The 20378-nt window shown below is 42.4% G+C and overlaps 1 protein-coding gene across 2 annotated transcripts in view; it reads right to left on the reverse strand.

Annotated features, from left to right (window-relative positions):
- Positions 1 to 625: 625 nt before the first annotated feature.
- The window catches only part of KDM1A (lysine demethylase 1A), a 62866-nt gene continuing 43113 nt past the window's right edge, over positions 626 to 20378 (reverse strand). For both annotated transcript variants that reach the window (XM_012152442.4, XM_012152425.4), the window contains 11 exons: positions 13942 to 14084; positions 13473 to 13563; positions 12314 to 12448; positions 11536 to 11609; positions 10637 to 10748; positions 7008 to 7140; positions 4926 to 5113; positions 4482 to 4596; positions 2761 to 2888; positions 1966 to 2112; positions 626 to 1130 (listed from right to left, as the gene is read on the reverse strand). In XM_012152442.4, the coding sequence (XP_012007832.2) occupies positions 945 to 1130; positions 1966 to 2112; positions 2761 to 2888; positions 4482 to 4596; positions 4926 to 5113; positions 7008 to 7140; positions 10637 to 10748; positions 11536 to 11609; positions 12314 to 12448; positions 13473 to 13563; positions 13942 to 14084 (1452 nt within the window). In that variant the 3' untranslated portion in view covers positions 626 to 944. The remainder of the gene's footprint in view (positions 1131 to 1965; positions 2113 to 2760; positions 2889 to 4481; positions 4597 to 4925; positions 5114 to 7007; positions 7141 to 10636; positions 10749 to 11535; positions 11610 to 12313; positions 12449 to 13472; positions 13564 to 13941; positions 14085 to 20378) is intronic.

The following is a 20378-nucleotide window of genomic DNA, read 5'->3' on the forward strand; positions in this document are numbered from 1 at the left end:
ACCCAGGAGAGGTGATCTGGGTGGGCCTTAAATGAAATCAGAAGTATCCTTATAAGAGGGAGACCAGAACAAGACAGGGTGATGATGGAAGCAGAGATTATGGTAATGTGTTTTTAAAATGAAGAAGGGGCCACAAGCCAAGGAATAGTCACTAGAAGCTGAAGGAGCAAGGAAATGGAATATTCCAGTCTGTGTAGCTGTTATGTAAACCCTTGATCTTAAACTTTTATATCAGTACCTTGGAGAGACGTGGAAAGTGAGCATATACCCATGGGAGGGAATCTAGGAGAATAAAGCCTGAACAGTCTACCAGAGGCCTAGCCAAACTTTGTGTCAAGGCCTGTGTTTTATCTTGAAAATTCATTCAGCTTCCTAACACCCATATGCATGACCTGCAGCTTCATGCCCCTGGCACATGGTCCCCCCACAGTGCCGGTGGTGGGCGAGTCTAGCCCCACAGACAAGCATCTTGCTTCCATGTGAAACCCTCGGTCCTGTCTTCTGATCATACCAAACCATTTTCTCCTTTATCTCATTTAAACATGGATAAAGTTGGCATTTTCAAAGGAGTAACACTCCTGCTTTATATAGAACTCTAACCCCAAGGGGAAACAAAAATCAGTCCTGATTTTCTATGAAGTTTTATTCTCAAAATATAAAAAACCACCACAGACAAAGAGACTTAAGACGTTCTCTCTCAGTACTTGCTTCCCTCAGTCCTAAGAACACAGACTCTCATACTAATGGAACAAGTGCCTCCCTAGCTCTAAGTCACTTAGAGGAGGCAACCTCCTCGGCCACCTGACCATCATGGGCTTCGCTTCAACAGCTGAGCTGGAGCCCAGATGCAGGGCGAGTTTCTCAGTGGAATCTATATTGCTAGAAGAGCTTTGCTTATGCAGCCAAAGACACGCGCACCGGCTTCTTCCCTTCACACGCCTGTCTCACATGCTCGGGGACTGCTGTGCAGGGACGCCGGGTGTGGCCTGGCGAGGAAGGGTGTACATGGCCCCCAAGAACTGGTCTGCAATTCTTCCTGCTTCTCGCAGCCCACTCAGCAGAGCACCGTGGACCGTGGCTGGGTAGTTACGGATTGTATGTTCTCCAGCAAAGAAGAGTCGTGGAATAGGCTATTTCAGGAAAAAAATTAGAGAAAATCAGCAGGCTGCAAATATGTCTTATTATTATATTTGAACTCCCGAACTCCTGTTGGCCTTTGAAGGCTCACAACCTCCGTTCCATTACTGGTCCATCATCCTAGCAAAAAGGGTCTCTCCCTCATTAGCAGGCAACTCCCTAAAGCACAGAGAAGTGGAAACAGGGCACTGAAGCTCAGTGCCGCCTTCTAGGGTGGCGCACCTGGACTTAGTTATCAGTTTAATTCTGGGGAACACTCAGTTCTAGACCTTCCTTTGCCTGATGTAGCATGTACTGGGGGCGTGGTGTCCTGCCTACTCTGAACCACAGAAAACACAGTACTTGTTTTTATTCTGCGACACTTCCCTCAGTTAAGAGCAGACCTCACTCGCCACAGGGTTCTGGGAAACCATGACTGTTCATAAAGACCTCAGGTCACTTCTCAGGGGCATTTCCTGCAGGCCTCTAAGTAACTGGGATGCTGCAACAATCCTGTGAGCCAGTACAAAATGGGGCACAAAATTAAAACACACAATCTGAATAAGGAAAAAGTAACTGGTCTATACTTTGGACTCTTCCATTCTGAACAAAGACTAGACAAAGCCAATAAGTAACAAATCAGACACACACAGTATTTCTCCTCCCTTTCCCTCTGCTCTTGAAAGGTTCGAGAACAGATTAAAAATCTGAAGAAAATATTTTTTTAAAAAATTTAAAAAAACACACAAAAAACAAAACAACCAAACCAGTAGCACTATTTTTACCCCGAAATCCTGGGATACTGGCCTATTTCCAAATAAGCTCAGGTAGAGTTTGCCAGTTTCTCACCTGTGGGGCACCTGGAATTGAGGGGCCAGGAGTGATTGGCTGAGCCATTAAGTCATAGTCATTTCCAGATGATCCTGCGGCTACATAGGAATAGGAGCCTCGGGCCCAGGGATCAGCACGCCAGCGAGACACCACAGTTTCCTTGGGCTAAAGAAAAAGATATGAGTGGAAGTTGTTGCTGGAAACCAAGGACAAATCATGCATTTCTGAAAGGTGGGAAAGCTGTGGTGGGTTGGGATACAGTGAGACACTAGTGCTGGCCAAGTGATGAACACTGCCGCTCTGAAACAAGACACAAATGCCTTCTTAGGCTGCGAGGAGGGTCCAGGCACCTTCGCTATGAATCCAGAGACCTACCTGGGACTTGACCTGTATTCCCTTTTGATTTTAAAATTCACATGAAGCATTAATATGCCTTATCTCAAAGGAATCATTAAGAGTGTTTCAATGGACTTAAATAATAATAGAAAAGAAGTATCAAGATAATCTCATCAAACTTCCTTAAGGGAGTTTGGCCACTTTATCTAAAAGGTGGTTGGGGAAGTTGGGGGGCAGGTGAGGAGTGTGATTTCACAAGTAGAGATAATCAGAAAATACATGTGAACAAAGGCAGCGAGCAGGCTTCTCAGTCCCCCAGCCCATGCACTGGGGCTGTTCTCACAACTAACCCAGCACACACTTGATTCTGGCTGAAACTGCCCTGACCAAGAATCTATGCTGCGACTGGAGATCCATCAAACTCTGCTGTAGTCTTATGGCCCCAGATCCCTGACTGCCCCCGCCCCGCTTACTCACCTGGGGCACCGCACTGCTGCCAAAAATCCCCTTGAGGATGGCCAGGCATCGGCCAACAATCACATCATCGCTTATGTTTTCCATGATGCCAGCAGCTTCTCCCGCCACGAGTGCCAACAGTATTGGAGCTGAAGAAACAAAGGACAATTCTAGAGTCCTACAGACTTTCTCCAAGTACTTCCTTATCAGGTCCCACATTACTCGTGGCTGTTTGAAATCCAACAGCCTAGATGTGCAGCACTCATTCTAGATGTGTCTCTGAACTAGCAACTTGCGTCCTGTCTCCTGAAGAGCTGGCAAACCACATGAGTGAAATGTGACTCCTGTACGTCACTGCAGATAACCTGGCAGAATACTGAAGTCCTGAAGACACACTTCAGACCCTGCTAACAAGTGTCCCTTTATTTAGGTACAGAATCCTTCAAGACATCTCCATGACCAGGGCTGCAGCCTCCTAGCTGTTATCCGAGGCCCTTCCATACGCACCATTGCCTTTCCTCATCCATTTCATGGCCCTGTGTGCAACAGGCTACGTGACAGGCACAGTATTAGATGCTGGGGACATAAAAACTATAGACCCCAAAGAGCAACAAAAAAAATCAGATACATAATTACCAACTATCATAAAAGCTACGAAAACAGAGACTAGATAGAAAATAACACAGGACATAATTTACATTTGAGGCAGTGGGGACAGATGTGTCCTGGAAGGTCTCTTTGAAAGAGTCATTTAGGTCAAGACTGAAGGCTGGGTAGAGTATGCCAGGCTGGCAAGAAAGAAAAGGAGAAAACAAAAGCACCTCAGGCCCAGGCCCCAGTACAATGCAGAGGCCCCAGTACAGTGCAGAAGTAGTAGATAGGATGGTGCATTTCAGGGTTCCAGGGGGAGCAGACAAGTGTGCCTGGAGGCTGGGGAGGGGATGGACAATGAGGAAGCTGACAGAAAAGAAGCGTTAGATTAATTACCCTTCATGCTGGCCATGAAAATGAAAACCATCAAAAGAAAGAAGCGGGGATAGCAGTCAGTGGTTACTGGTGATTGGACAGGTATGCACAGGTAAGAGTGGCTCGGACTGGGAGGTGGGCAGTGGCAAAGAGAGAGCATTCAGCGGTCGCTGGAAGCGCTGTGCCCAGGGAGCAAATGAAGGATGAACGATGGCCACGTGCAGGATGCTTCGGTGTCAGGCAGTAAGGAGTGGTGGCAAGAACCAGGGTGCCAGTCAAACTGGTTAATCCATGTGTCTGCACCGTCAAGGCCAGGCCTCCTGAAACTGCTGCATAGAGTGTCTTACACCTTCTTCTTAGAATGAGGTAGTATCTAAATATACTTTTCTTTTTTCTTTTTCTTTTTTTAAAAAAAGTTCTATATAAAGCTAAGAGCAACCCAATTACATAAGAATATAAAACAAGAAGTGATCAAAGATTCAGGGGTAGGTAGGTCAGATACAAGAGTCTGAGAATGAGGAATTCAAGTTCTCCTTTCCCAGAAGCTTTCCTGGGGCTGGCCCCTGGCTGAGCGGAGTCCTCCTCCCATGTTTTCTTCTGCAGCGCCTGGGCTCGCACTCTGGCCCGCCTCTACTTACTGCCCCATTCTGAGGCTGCCTGCCTCCTTGCTGTATAGACTTCCCACTAAGTTGTGCCCTCCTTGAAGGCAAGTATAGTATTACTAATTCTCTCTTCCTAGAAGGATGAGAAGAAGATGAAAACTAGAAAGCAGTTACCTTTATAGAGGTTCCAGAAGAGGAAGAGCTCACCCCTGCTTGCAGTTGTGCTGCCAACATGGCCGAACAAATTGACACTCGGGTCCCAGAACACCCGGTCGAAACATAACACAACCTGTCGTGAGAGAGAAGCACATGAGCTGGTGATGGAAGCCAGAGAACAGGGCTTTGAGCACAGCTGTGTCTCAACAGGGAAGTACTTCTTCCTCAGGAAGTTTCCTCTAATCTATTCTCCATATAAGTTTAGAAATCCCTATTATTAATAACTACTCAGGCCTGCAGCGCTCTCTTTTTCTAGGCCTGGGTTTGAGAAATGACCTCAGTAGACAGTCCTCGTGGATACTTTCATATGCAATTAGGAGGTAAAGGGAATGAACGGACAGCCCTCACCCTGACATCAGAGTGGTACCTGTGCGCTGGGAATGTAGAGAGGTGCCCAGCTACCTTGTTGAGGTTGCCGAATCCCATCCTTTGGACTGCAGATGTTTTCCACTCAGGAAGAGGCGGCACAAACTGAACAGCTGGTGGCTGCTGCTTCAAGACGCCCAAGGGAAGGGTACAGAGGACCGCGTCACACTTATAAATGAAGGTCTGGCTTGTGGAGCGGGTATTCACAGCTATCACTTCACAGCCTAGAGAGGGTGGAGGGAAAAGGCTTTCTTGGTGATAGGATGAGACTGACAAGGGCACTGACCACTTCGTGTGCAGCAGACTCCACATGCCGACTCAGGCGGCTCTGACTACCTGTCTATGAAGTCAGTTCTACTCATTCTTCACAAAAGAAAATTGAGGCAGAAGTGAAGTAACTTGTCTGAAGCCATATAGGTAACAAGTGCCAGGATTTAAACCCAACAGTCAACTTCAGAGTCCTCGAACTTCACCACAATACCACCCCACACCTTCCTGACTGACCCTAGTGCTCTTCTGTACTAACAAGACCTTATCATTTACCAAGTTTTGTAAATTTAGACCAAAATTAAGAGTAAAATGCCTGTTCCGGGAGAAGCAATGCCTCTCATAACTGCAGTTATGGAGCGCCTGAGGACCAAGAGGCAAGTGGCGCCAGCGGACAGAGGACTGTTGTGCAGGTCTAGGGGATGCGGCCTGCAGCCAGAGCGTGCTGCTCTTGAGGTGCACCAGGACGTGATGCTTAGCTTGCCAGGATGTGAGTGAGCTCAAAGCTGACCACAGAAAAGGTACTGTAAGTCAGTTAATGTAATTTTTTTCTCAACTGTGTTCAATTTTTCCCTCAATGAATGCCTCTTCACATAATTTCCAAAAAATACACAAACAGCTCAAAATAAGAATGACTGCTCCATACACGCCCATTTTCTGTGGCTGCAGAATTAAGAAAAATGACACAAAACACTAGTTTCACTGTTCTCCACCGGCCTGCAAATGGCTATCTAAAGGCCACAGATCTTAACACCATCAGCTAGAAGCTGCCTCTGAAGAGAAAACTAAATGGAAAACTGTTTCATTTGTTGTAAGAAAAAATAATAATAATCTGTGGTGATCTTAGCAACTCTAGAAAAGAGGCCATGGAGGGCAAGATTGGTGGCCACATCTCCACCTGTCATGAGAGTCCATACAGAGGGGTGTCCATAAGCTTTTCTACGGTATTCAAGCAAATTCCAAAAGTGGTTGGAATGACGGGTTCTCTGCACTCCAAAGGCAATGTATCCTGAAAGCAGCAACAATGAGCAGAGAGACCACTGCCACAGGAATCAAAGGGCAGTTCAGGCTCTGAGTCAACCTATCAGCAAAACTGCTCCCCAAACGAGAAACCAGCCTAAGCAGTTAGCCCACCTGAACAGGAAAAGCCAAAGACGAAGGTGCAGATGGTGAAAACACAAGGGGTGGCTCTCAATGGAGCCTGGGGCCCACTTCCTGGTATTTAGGAATCTACTTAGCAAAATTAGATCCAAACTCACTGGATCTGAACACCAAACTAATTTCAGTAAATCTTAAACGAAATCAACCCTAAATATTCATTAGAAGGACTGATGCTAAAGGTTCTGAAGCTCTAATACTTTGGCCAACTGATGCAAAGAGCTGACTCACTGGAAAAGACCCTGATGGGAAAGACTGAGGGCAAAAGGAGCAGAGGGCAGCAGAGGATGAGATGGTTAGGTAGCATCGTTGACTCAATGGCCAAGACCTTGAGCAGACTCCAGGAGATAGTGGACAAGGAAGCCTGGAATGCCACGGTCCATGGGGTCGCGAACAGACATGACTTAGCAACTGAACAACAGTAACAAACAGATCCATGCTAACTGCTAATCCATTCACCTGGAGACACTGAAAACGGCCCCATTTTCTGGTCTGTACTATGATGGGGTCAGAACCTCTAAAGGCTCTATTGGCTCAATACTTTAGTAAATGAAAAAATTTAAATTCAGGAATCATAGCTTATAAAACATTCTATCAGGAAAAGTAACTACTATTTTTTCAGTAGGTCAAACTCAACAGAAAATCAGTACTGTATTTCAGAGTAAGAGATTTATCTTACTAGTAAAGACATACCTGAAGCTGTGTAGCGAACCTGCCGAACCGCAGTATTCAGTTTAATGTCCAGGCCTTCTGCTAAAGCCACAGGCACACATGAGTAGCCATTCCTCACTGTCAGGTGGCTGCCAGTAAACTCAAAGTCATCATCCTAAAGAGGACAGAAAAGGGCATCTTTCACACTTTCTTAGTCTAACTGATGTCATTTGTACTGAGTCCTATAAAACAACACTGAAAAAACACGAGCTTGTGAAAAGTCAGTACTCTAAGACAGAAATTAAAGGACAATCCCTCAGTCTTCAACTACGGCTGCCCCAGGAAACTGAAGGGAACAGGGGAAAAAAAGCCAAAGTGTCGCGTATGGCTAACTCTGGGCAGTGAAATTAGGGCAGTTTCTTTTTTCCTGAGACAGACTTTCTAACATCAAAGCCCTACACCACCAAGCTCAGACTGCCTCTAGAGGGCAGGAGAGGGAAGAAAGCTGATTCAGTAAGTTCAGATGATTAGCTACCACAACAGTTTATCGCTTTTGCCTGCACTACAGATTTGGCAGGACATCAGGATCACCATCCTAATTACATTTTCTGCTACATAACAGCAAAATCAGTTTTCATGCCCTAAACGTACAAGTTTTAAAGTCGAGGAAAACTTCCAAAACTAAAGTTGGTCAAACTAGATGAAGGCAATATAAGATTACAAAGACTCACCCAAGATAATCCATAGAGTCAAGATTTGGCCTGGAAGAATTCCCAAAATGATTTCATGTCTCTGAACGTACTGAAAAATCTTCCAAACAGAAAACCTTTTGAAGGTTATTTGATATTTCTAATTTCACTAAACTTCTGGGAAAAACATACCACAATTCTTAGGAATTAGATAAAAATATATTGGGTTGGCAGCAGAACACTCACTACTTAAGTGACTGACTCATCTGCTCTCCATATGGATCATCACCTACATTCAAACTTGAATATACAGCGAAACGCCAAATGATAGATCAGTGACTAGGACAGGAGTGATTCAGTATTTACATGAAAAAACGTAAGGAAACTGGCAATTCTGCAAGATATGTACCACTAACAAGTCCAATCCTTACCATAACTCAAATTCTAAAGAATACGAGGACATGCTCTAAAGATGAGGAAGTCAAAATAATTTTACTAGGAAAATGCATAATAAAAATGAAAATGTAGGTAAGATATAATATTTACTCCTATACAATCTTAAGCCTCAGATTTAGAGATTGGTTCATTAACATCTAAGAAATGCTGTGATTTGTCACAAGTTCAAGAGTAAATCACACTGAAAACACCTAAAAATAACTTAACAAAAGATGTGTAAGACTGGTACACTGAGAACTATAAAATAATGCTGAGATAAATTAAAGAAAACCTAAATAAATGGGGAGACAGACCATGTTCAAGGATTTGAAGACCCACTATTGTTAAGATGACAATCATAGAAGGTGGTTTTTGTAGGAACTGATAAGCTGGTTCTAAAATTTTATAGAGGTGTCAACTTAAAAGATGCACAAGTTGCAAGTTTTATCTGAAGAAAAATGAGGATTATAGTCAGGGAGGCAGCATTTCAGACAGCTCTGAGAAACTGCTCCGGAGAGGCAGGGAGGAAAGCAGGCACATACTGATTCTGGTAATTGGGGAGCACAGGCAATCAAAGCACACATTTTTTGCAGAAGGTTACTGCTGGTCTCGTTACTGTGAGTCCCGAGAAGCAGACATCACCACGAAGCACTTCAGTGCTCTTCCAGATACGAACAGATGCACGTGTACGTACGGGCTCAGTTGTGTCTGACTCTCTAGGACCCCACAGACTGTAGCCCGCCAGGCTCCTCTGTCCATGAGATTTTCCTGGCAAGAATACTGGAGTGGGCTGCCATTTCCTCCTCCAGGGGACCTTCCTGACCCAGGGATCAAACCCGCATCCACTGTGTCACCTGCATTGGCAGGCGGACTCTTTAGCTCTGAGCCATCTGGGAATCCCTGAGATACAAGAGGCAGGCTAATCAGCTCCGGAAAATATCGATCTGAAGACCTGTTCTGCCAGCTTTTCCCAGAGCACAGAGTGCCTCACTTCTGCTCTCTGCCCTAAACTCCTTTCAGAGAGTGTTGAAAATTAGCTGCAGCAGCACAAGATTTAGTCCTTGCAGAGGCAGATGGCAAGTGCCGATTTGTAGTTGAGAGATCTGAACCAGTCAAAACACTTTCAAAAAAGAACGAAGGTGAAGAACTTATTCTGCGTGATTTCAAAATGTCCTATAAAGCAACTGTCGTCAGGACAGTGAGACAGCGGCACGTCGAGAGGCAGCTGCTGAATGGAAGAACTGATTTTCCACAAACGTGACAAGACAAATGAAGAAAGAAGATGGTGCGAGATTAATAAGACAGCCACATAGAAAACTATGAACTACCCTCACCTCTCACTGTATACAAAAATTAACTGAAAATGAGTCATAGACCTAACATAAGAGCTAAATTCATAAAACTTTAGGAAGAAAATAGAAATTCTTTGCAGTCCTGGTTTAGACAAAGATTTTTCAGGATACAAAAAGCACCTAGCCTAAACGAAAGAGTTGACAAATAGGACTTTATAAAATTAAAAATATTCCTCTTTGAAAGATATCATTTAGAAAAGGAAAATGCAAGCTGCAGACTGGAAGAAAGAATTTTCAAACCATAAATCTGACAAAAGAATTATATCCAGGATTTGAAGAACATAATGAACTCTTACAAGAGAAGAAACATTAAGATTTTTTAAAAGTAGGCAAGAGATCTAACAGCCTTTTCACCAAATAACTGACATATGAATGGCCAATAAGCACATGAAAAGATGCTTCACTTTATTGGTCATCAAAGAAGTGCAAATTAAAACCACAATGAAAAATTACTAACCAACCATTAAAACAGTTAAAAATTTAAAGCTGGCAGAGTATCCAGTACTGGTGAGGGTGAGGAGCAACAGAACTTACGCACACTACTGATGAGAATGTGGTTTGGAAACACTTTAAACATCTGCTGCCCACAGTGAAAGTTCTACTTCTAGATACTCACCCAAGAGAAAGACATGAACATTCATAGTAGCTTCAATTATTTACAGCCAAAAACGAAACAACCTAAATGTCCAACAATGTACCAGTGACTGGATACATTCTGAGGCATATCCATTCAGTGGATATGAATATTACTAAACAACAAAAGGAACAAACTACCGGAACATCCAACAACAATGAATCCAAATGAAAAGCCACACACAAAAGGCTACGGACGGTGCAATCATGTACTATGTGGTTCATGTTACATGTAATTCTAGGAAAAGCAAAACTATAACCACAGAAAGCAAATCAGTGGCTGTGCAGGGCCAGGAGCTGAAGGGCCGGGGACTGACTGCAAAGGGGCAAGAGAGAACTTTTCAAGATGACAGAAACATTCTATATCTTAAATGTGGCGGTGGTTCATAATTATTTAAGTTTGGCAAAATATCAAACTGCTCACTTAAAATAGGTTTTATTGTATATACATTATAACTAACTAAAGCTGTTTAAAAACACACATACAGATAAATTAACAGTTTCTCTTAGGAGCCCTCTCAGAGACATGTGCAACAAAATACAAGACAAAGGAATTTTTTACCTGATCCCAGTGCTTAAGGGAGAGTGTAGAGAGAGGTGTGGCATTAGCGAATTCAAGATTTGCAAAATGCCAATCAAGTATCTGTCTGTCTCTTGATGAGAGATATACATCACTGCAAAATGAGAACGAAGGAGCTCAAGGTTACTAAAGGGCATTACTACCATTCTCAATGGGCTGATGTTGATGATTTCAGTGGGACTACGCCTTATGTGAAGAAATAAAAACAAGACCTCATCTGTCTTATTAAACCCTTTATTGCTAGTGCCTAGGAGGAGTGCCAAGCTTCCTACATAAAGCAAAGGCCTAACTAATTGGATAAAAAAATTAGTTTGGCAAAAAAAGTCTTCTTTATACTATTTACCTTGCATTATAAAAGCTTACTTGATGTATCCTTTTTTTTGTTGTTTTATACTTTGAATAAAGCATTTTTTTAAAAAGCAAGACGGGTGGCATCCTTGACTAGAGAAAAGAGCAGATGTATGTGGATGCCAGATGCCACACAGAGCACCTGTCACCATGTAAGGGTACATTGTCAAAAATCCAACAGAAATTAAGGGTAACACTTTTCTGATCCCCAGAATTTTGAAATTTAAAGCAATACCACTTTCTACCCCACTCAAAGACAATGTTCATTCAGATATCAAATCTTATGGGAAAAAGCTATCGTTTTAAAAAAGATACCTTGATTTAAGTATCTAGGACACTCTTACATAATTACCATGTAAGAACAGAGTATTAAGGACCCTGACAAGTAGCCCTATGTGCACAGACACTTTCCATTCATGAAATAATCTACAATGCATTCACTGAACATACATAGAAGGCCAAGGTCTTTGTAATCTTCCTTCTAAATTTAATGGAGAGAAGAGTAAAAGCTATCTGTTGGAGCACTTATTTACCTTGGGGGATTGGCTTCCAACTCTTGAAGTTTTTCTTCTAGTTTTCCTTGTGTCTCAGCTAATTCATCATATTCCTGATGGAATTAAGAGAACCGGGTTGGTCGGGATGAGTCAGAGAGGCACCTAGTTATTTGCGCCACAGAGGGTTAGGCCTGCACCACGCCCCTGTTTAGGTCAATTACAAGTGTGCCTTCGCCCAAGGCTGGGTCAGGGTGCAGGGATAGTTGTTCTTGGAGACAAGTTGCAACATAACAGGGGGGTGTGGAGGGGGAAGAGGATGAAGAAGAAACACACTAGTATGCTACACAGTAAGGATTAAAAAGAAAGAGTGACTACCACTTCTCTTGCATTTACTGCATCCCTAGTATCAACAAGCCCTTCAGATCCCTCTACAAGTAAGGCAGTACTTAACACCACGTCACTAAGGAGTCTAAGGTCACATGGCTAGGAGATACTAAGTTGATTTCAACCAGATGGTCTGACTCCAATATCTCTGAAGTGCACCTTCACTGACATTACTCTACACTGTCACGGATAAACTATCACAGAGGGCTAAACTGAGCTGTACGTAAGCTAAAGGATGATACTGTGAAAACAAGGCAGGAATTCTGCAGAAAAAGCAGACGAAACTAACCCATGACGTCCCCAGGGCTCCTGTGTACCAAACCCTTTCTTACTATTCTACCATCTGTGACTGGCTAATGGCCAAAATCTCCCAGATCTATACTACCACTTAGGATTCCAAATAAAATCAGCGAGGCATGTATGTATATCATACCTTACACAGGGCGGTTAGATCCCTGTGTTTGCTTTTCACTAAGAACTCAGCAGTGATATCTCTGGGTGGTTTGACTTCAGATGCTTCTTTGTATTGCTGATGGAGTTCTTTAATTTTCTCTTTTAAATTTACCATCTAAGAGAGAAAAATACAAATTTGACATTGCAGACAGTGACATAATTCATCACCAAAGCATGTACTTTGGCTCCTCCCGTAAACTGCTATTATACCAAAACAGGGTTACACTGCTACATCTGTGGAATTAAGTACCTCTTCCAAATGATGATATTTAAAATAAGAAAAAATCCTACATGGCTCAACACAGAGGCATCACATCACTATCAGATAGGCAGGATTGACTCTGTCTTCCAAAACAAATGGAAGAACCAGGAGTATCCCATTAATAAAAACAATGTCCCCCAAATAATTAATTCAAAATTTAACTACCAGGCAAAAGAAACTATGACCAATAAAACAGTTTGGGAAACAAATTATCATGATTTGTTTTTTAAAAACGTAAATGGTCAAACCATCACATCAAGAACATTAAGGAACCATTCCCAATGTCAGTTCTTCCAGGTTTCGGAGGGAAGGGTATAAAGCCTGAAACTAGGAGCGCCGCATCAGCTCGGCCGTCGGCTCTCTGCCACGCTTCTCGCATCCTCCACACCACAGCTCGTGAAGGTGGTGTGCCAGAGACCTCTTCATTTGACAAGATGAAGACATGAAGCACATAGTCAAAGAGGGAGGCCAAGAGCCTAGCCAAAAGATGCCCCCAGATTCTGTAATTATAAAGCCCCCAAGTTTGCAGCTGGCAGGATGGGGAGAAACAAACAGTTTCCCAGTCTGGAGCTGGGGCTCTGGAAGGTGAAATACACAAGGGCCCCCTATTCGTACCACCGAGGAATATCCTCATACTGGTACCTCAAGTGAAATCCTTAGGCCAGAACTATGATCCTGGCTACTGACATGTTGTCTTCATCAGTGGGAACTTGACCCCAGCACAGCTGATCTCCCTTCCATCCTAGACTCCAGCAGACGGCACTAGACCAGCTTTGCAACAGTCAAAGGCAATCTGTCACAGGAAAGATCTATTTCTCCCAGCAACAATTACCAATGTCATACTGAAAGACTGACAGATAAAAATACAGAATTTTACCTTATTAAGAAGTTCCTTCAGTTCCTCCTGAGTTTTCACTATCTTCTTCCAATGTTCAATCTGCTCATCTTTGACATGCTTTTCTTGTAACCTGAAGAGACAATATATGTGCTCTGCTCGCACAGCTACCAGTGCTGTGTAAGACAGGTGCCCATCCGAAACATTTGATGGTATCAAGGCCCACTAAAATTTCTAACACTTTGGAATAAGAAAGTTGGCTCATGGCAAATTATTTTGTAGGTTATATTAAATACAATCAATTCAATACCATAAAAGATATGAATTTTACAATTGAGAGAGCCTTAAGGATCATGTATGGACTTATTTTAAAAAGCTTTATTTTTAGATTTAACTGTCTCATGAAAATAAGTGAGAACTAGCTCAAATAAGACTTGATGGAAACTTAAAACACTACCCAGCAATCTATAAACGAAATCCACAATACAATAAGCAGTATCAAAGTACTTACTGAATGACAACTTCCAATGCCTGGCCAAGGGACACAGGCTTATTATTGAGGACGTTGAAGTCCAGCTGATGACTAAGGTAAGATGTAGCTTCTAGCAACCGGTTAAACTCTTGCTCTACCATTTCATCTTTCTCTTTAGGAACCTGAAAATTCGAAGTAGGGCAGAGTTGGTCCTTACAAGACTAAACATAACCATCCATGAAAACACAAATGCTCTACAGTTTAAAAGGTCAAAATATGTATCTCAAAGGAGAAACCTTTGAGGACAATGATTCAAACTATCTTTTCTATGAAGTGGTCAATTCCATTAAATGAGATATGAAATGTTTCAGCCCAGATATTCCCTATTCTCATGATTTTGCCCTCAGAGCTGGAACTCCACCTCTATGAACAGCCACAGGATTCATACTGGCGGTGAGTGAAGTCATGTGGAGCACAAGGTGCCCTGGAGCTGACATGCACTGAGATACGGGGGCTGACATGCAGACAACACACGGGAAAGGTCCTGGAGAACAAAGACTGTCAACACACCCAAGCACCTTGTAAATAAGGGCAGGATGAAAAAAGTAAGAGCAACAAGGTATCTGCTTCCCCTCTAAGATAACAATTTCAGGTAGGAGTAGTGAAGAGAGAAGTGAAATTCACGGCTATTAATAAGAACACAACAGCATCTTAATTCTCAGAGTACTAGTGTTTTACAGCACCAATTAAATTCAAGGATGAATGTCCAATCTCTTAAGACTACGAGTAACTGAGGTACCAAGGCTGGCTCACTACTGTGGGGGAAGAGAACAGATTGCAAAGCAGATCATTAAGCTGCAAGATCATGCTCCTAAATCCCTGCTGTGGCCCTGCCTAGCGATGCCATCAGTTAGCTGACACAAATCCCTCTGCTAATGCTCAATTCAGCCCCAAAGTAAACTGTATCTTCCGTTCCACTGCTGAATTCATGGGGACAGCAAGAAGAAAAAAGTATGTCTAAGGAAAGCATCTCTTGCCATAATAAGTTAGGGATGGGAAATGGGTTTCAAAATTCGGAGTTTCACTTTACAATCAACCTAAAATTGGTAATAAGGAACAAAACATGAACGTTCTAATCATCACTAGGGTAAGGGAGAGCAGAGGGAACTGTTATGGGCCAGACCATCACAGTGAAACGCTTGCTTCTCATCTGAAACACCTTCACTTTTGCCCTTCACAATTAAACAGACGATTTCAAAGCACTAGCCTCTGCCCTCTCAATGATGAGCCAACACAAGTAACTCTATCAGATGAGCCGTGGTATGGCAAAAAGAATATGGTGAGAAGTACAATCTGCACCAAAACAAAGGGAAAAGGATGGCAATTCTCCTTTCAAACTGCAAATATGAAAGACACTATAACTGACTCAATCAAAATATTTTAAAGCATCAAGTTCTAAAAGATCACACATGGAAAACATCAGGAAATCTTTATGAATTAGAGAATTCCCCTGAGCCTAAGAATTAGATACCTGAGAGAATCTTCTCGTTTATGTTGAGAAACAAGGCTGTGAATCAGGCTCTGGAGTTTGGTACCATTTATGTATCAGGGTGGTACCTGGGACTTGGGTGGATTAAAGACATCTGACCTACCCATTCAATCCCCCAGCCAAAGAGAGGAGCTCTTGGTGACATCCCTACTTGTTCTGTTTCCACAGCTATCAGAGCTGATGGAAGTGATCTTCTTGTCAGGAATTTCATTTACTTTCCCATCAGTTACTTTTCCTCATTGACGTGATACAGTGAAGGTCAGTTCGGTTCAGTTCAGTCGCTCAGTCGTGTCCGACTCTTTGCGACCCCATGAATCGCAGCAAGCCAGGCCTCCCTGTCCAACTCCTGGAGTTCACCCAAACTCATGTCCATCGAGTTGGTGATGCCATCCAGCCATCTCATCCTCTCTTGTCCCCTTCTCCTCCTGCCCCCAATCCCTCCCAGCATCAGAGTCTTTACCAATGAGTCAACTCTTTGCATCAGGTGGCCAAAGTATTGGAGTTTCAGCTTTAGCATCAGTGCTTCCAAAGAACACCCAGAACTGATCTCCTTTAGGATGGACTGGTTGGATCTCCTTGCAGTCCAAGGGACTCTCAAGAGTCTTCTCCAACAGCACAGTTCAAAAGCATCAATTCTTCGGTGCTCAGCTTTCTTCACAGTCCAACTCTCACATCCATACATGGCCACTGAAAAACCCATAGCCTTGACTAGACGGATCTTTCTTTGCTGGCGAAGTAATGTCTCTGCTTTTGAATATGCTATCTAGGTTGGTCATAACTTTCCTTCCAAGGAATAAGCGTCTTTTAATTTCATGGCTGCAGTCACCATCTCCAGTGATTTTGGAGCCCCCAGAAATAAAGTCTGCCACAGTTTCCACTGTTTCCCCATCTGTTTGCCATGAAGTGATGGGACTGGATACCATGATTTTATTTTTCTGAATGGTGAGCTTTAAGCCAACTTTTTCAGTCTCCTCTTTCACGTTCATCAAGAGGCTCTTCAGTTCCTCTTCACTTTCTGCCATAAGGGTCATATACAGAGAAGCTCAAAGCAGGGCTGAAATTTTGCTTGGTGTTAATTCCCTCAATGTTACAAAAGATGATTCTAAAAACTCTAAATCTGGTGCTCCTTTAAAAAGGAAACAATTACGTTTTCAATATGAAACCTCCGTATTTATGAAATGTTAACTGATCACAGATGCAATGTGAAGGACTGCTTTTCCTGGAGTACAAATGGTGATATTTCTATACATGGCTTCTAAAATGCCTAGCAAGAGGATGCTATAGCCGAGGGGGGCCAGATCACATATGCCACTACGACAGGGCAGAATGTGCCAATACATATGTGTGCAAATGGTACTGATTAAAGCTCTTCCAGTGCCAACTGTATGGCTTGCTTTAGACAAGCTTTAATCTTTGCAGCTAGAGTGGCAGTCACATAGGGAAGTTCATACTGAAAAAGTACGCAGCACTTCAAGGCTCAGTAACTGGGGTCCAGGGTGTGTGGTAGAGAAATATTTAAAGGGACACTGTCAAGGTTAGAGGGACCAAATTTGACCTTTTACTTCCCTCTGTTTGCTGAGCAGCCCACTTGATTCATTACACTTTCCCCTTTAGCCCACCCACATCACCACAAAAAACTTGACTTTTTACATGCGCTTTCAATGACAAAAACTCAAATGGCACCAGTCCAACATATAGGCGCAACTCTACAACAACAAACCAGTGTGAATGTATGATGGAGAGGATCTTTGGAAGCGAAAGATTTAAGTTTCAAGCTTTTAATGGGTTACTGTAAACAGTGAGGAAAATGACTTGAAAAATTATGAAAAAAAATACCTTGACAGTGTCCTTTTAACCAGTGCAGCAGAGAGAGAAATAAACTGTAAATAACAGCCCAACAGCCACATCAAGTTTAGTTTTGTAAGACAGCTGTAAAATCAAGGCTTTAAACACACAGCATGACAGAAGCATTGTTAGCTCAGAAGCTGCAACCACCGGAGAAATAAGGAACAGACTGTACAGAGACTAAAACGGGAAAGTCAAGGCATAGAAATGGGCAAAAGAAAGGCACTTTTGGTGGTGGTTGAGGGTAGGGAGGTCAAGGGAGATGGTGTCATAAAGCAGAGAATAAAGCAAAATTCAATAAAAGAGAAAAAGAAAAACACTGGACAGTAACAAGAACAACACAGAATCAAACAAACAAACACCAAACCAAAAGCTCACCGCCACATCTGATCGACACCAGAACGGCATGACGACAGCCCTAGCGCACCTCTCTAACTCAGGGCTCCCGTCAACAGTGAGGCCCCACCCAGCATCTGCTAGCTAAGCAGTTATAGGAATGTTGGCAGTGAGACCAGGGATACCTTTGATACCTGGATTGTCTTCCCATTAATTTAAAAATTCCACTTTGAAATTAAAGAAATTATTTGGAAAACAGTAAATAAAATATTTGTCCATTAGGAAATTAACATTGACTGGGAGAAAACCAAAATGTGTTTTTGATGTATTTAAACCTTGAATTTGTTTCTAAAATTAAGCTAATTACATATGTTCCAGTTGATTCAGACAATGAAAAGAATTTTAGCAACTGACTACCTTAAGCACTCCTTAAATACTGTTTCATGTCATTTCTTTCCTTTTGGTGAGAACCCTTGAACTCTGTTAGTTTCACAAATAATTATGAAAGGATGTTGACATATTGGCGGTCTTTAAATACAAGTCTCAATAATTTTAATTTGACCAGTCTATTCTAGATTCTTAGTTACATTCTGAGAAAGGAATTTAGCAAATGACTACCAGCGTTATTAGCAGCATGTCTGATGGCAGCTGGATTTCTGTATTACACCCCAGTGAGAACACAAAACAACAAACTATGTATTCTTTTGGGAAAGAATCACTGATACAGTTTTCTAGCAAAGAATCAAACAAAAAGGCTATCGCTTGAAACAGATTTTACGATTCTTCAAAACCATTTATTTCTCTACAAAAGTCTCCAAATAAACGGTTCCTTTAAGATGAAAAATTTGGTGAGTCTCACTCCTGTAAATGGATTATAATCCTGACTGTTTTGGTCCTGTAGATTATATGGAGCATCCCTGAACATGGTCATGGGTTGGGGAGACCATGTGACCGGCCCATGCAGAATAAATTTTGGGAAAGCCAAGCAACTTTTTGGACAGGGTCCCTGATTCTGCAAGAAGTCATCGCAAAGAAAAGACAGCTCTTAGTTCTATCTCTGGTTGCATTCTATCATCACAAGCTTGGTAGGTCTTCAAAAACACTGCCCACCTGTCACACTTCTAGTCTGCATAAGTTCTCTAGCAGCAGAGCAAAAATGGAGTTAAGGGACACCTAGGTTCAGGTGCTTAAAAGTTCTGACATTTAGCAAGAGAAATCCTCAGGAAAAAGTAACACCCTGAAAAAAGTTGTAATGGCCAAATCTGGCCAACAGAGGTTACAGTCAATCTCCACCTCTCCCATTTCCATGTACTTCTGTAATTACAATAAAACGAAACATTGGTTCCTTTGGTAAATTGTGGAAGAACAAATTTACATCTGAGGGGTTTCCAACTCAGATTCTGAAATAGCTAAGGGAAATGAAAGACAGCTGTTGACCCTAAAGGGAGAATAAGGCAAGGGGAATATCCTTAATCTAAATATTGGGTAGGTGAAAAAGTTCATTCAGGTTTTTCTATAACACCGTACAAAAACCCAAATGAACTTTTTGGCCAACTCAATAAAATTCAATGTGATTCTATAAATGGAGATTGCTGCCTCCCTCCCCCTTTAACTCATAAGGTATTAGGGGATGTAAATAACTGACTTTCCTAAAGCAGGGACTAAGCCATATGGAGATGGAACATATAATAACCTAGACACCACTCTATATGAACACAACTGGATACCTGGTAACTTACAGTAGGTACTGAGTGTACCCAATCAATGGTATTTATAAGAAGCCTGGTATGCATTACCTTTCAAGAGTTATCTTTCTTCCTCTGAGCCATTCCCAAGCAGAAAATCAGGATCTGTTTCTCCAAGTGGTTACTGAGCCTTTGGATCTCACTTGATAGTAACAACACATATACACATACACACCCCTCTCTCTTACACTCATGACTCAAAAAAAGCTGAAAACAAAACTAGAATCTAAAGCCCTTGAGTTACTAGCTGGTGTATAGGAGATGCAGAAAACACTCAGCCACTTGTCTAGTATACCCCACAATCCAGCTTTTCAGACCTCCCACTGGTGACTCCCAAAATGCTACTGAAAACATGAATTACCCTATTTTCCAACCTTATCCATTCAAAACTAATTACAGCATAATTCAGAGTATGACTCCATCATCAATTAACGATGACAATGAGCAGGGTAGCTGCTTCATTAGCTCTGACTGTTTTTATAGGCTTGGAAGATACTTCTATTAGTTCAACATCCTAGCTGCCAGTGCAAGACCACAGAGAACAGAGAGGCAAGCTCTTTCAGGGATTCTTGTGACTGTGATTAAAACAATAACAAGGTAATGTAACAAAAACTACTTACTACATGATTTTTTTCCTATAGCAGCAAAATGCCTGGATACGGTAATATGTTCCTAAGACAACACTGTTGTTTAGTCACTAAGTCATGTCTGAGTCTTGGCAATCCCGTGGACTATAGCCTGCCAGGTCCTTCTGTCCATGGGACTTCTCAGTCAAGAATACTGGAGTAGGTCCCCATTTCCTTCTCCGGGAGATCTTCACAACTCAAGAGACTGAGCTTACATCTCCTGCACTGTCAGGTGGGCTCTTTACCACTGAGTCACCAGGGAGGCCCTTAAGACAGTATTACAAGTGGTTTATATAACTGAGTTTGCTGCTGCCCTTGTACAGGATGAAATAATTAACTTCTGTATACTAACAAAAGAACCATCTAACTACCCCC

The sequence above is a fragment of the Ovis aries genome, chromosome 2, assembly GCF_016772045.2.
Source record: "Ovis aries strain OAR_USU_Benz2616 breed Rambouillet chromosome 2, ARS-UI_Ramb_v3.0, whole genome shotgun sequence".
Lineage (NCBI taxonomy): Eukaryota > Metazoa > Chordata > Mammalia > Artiodactyla > Bovidae > Ovis > Ovis aries.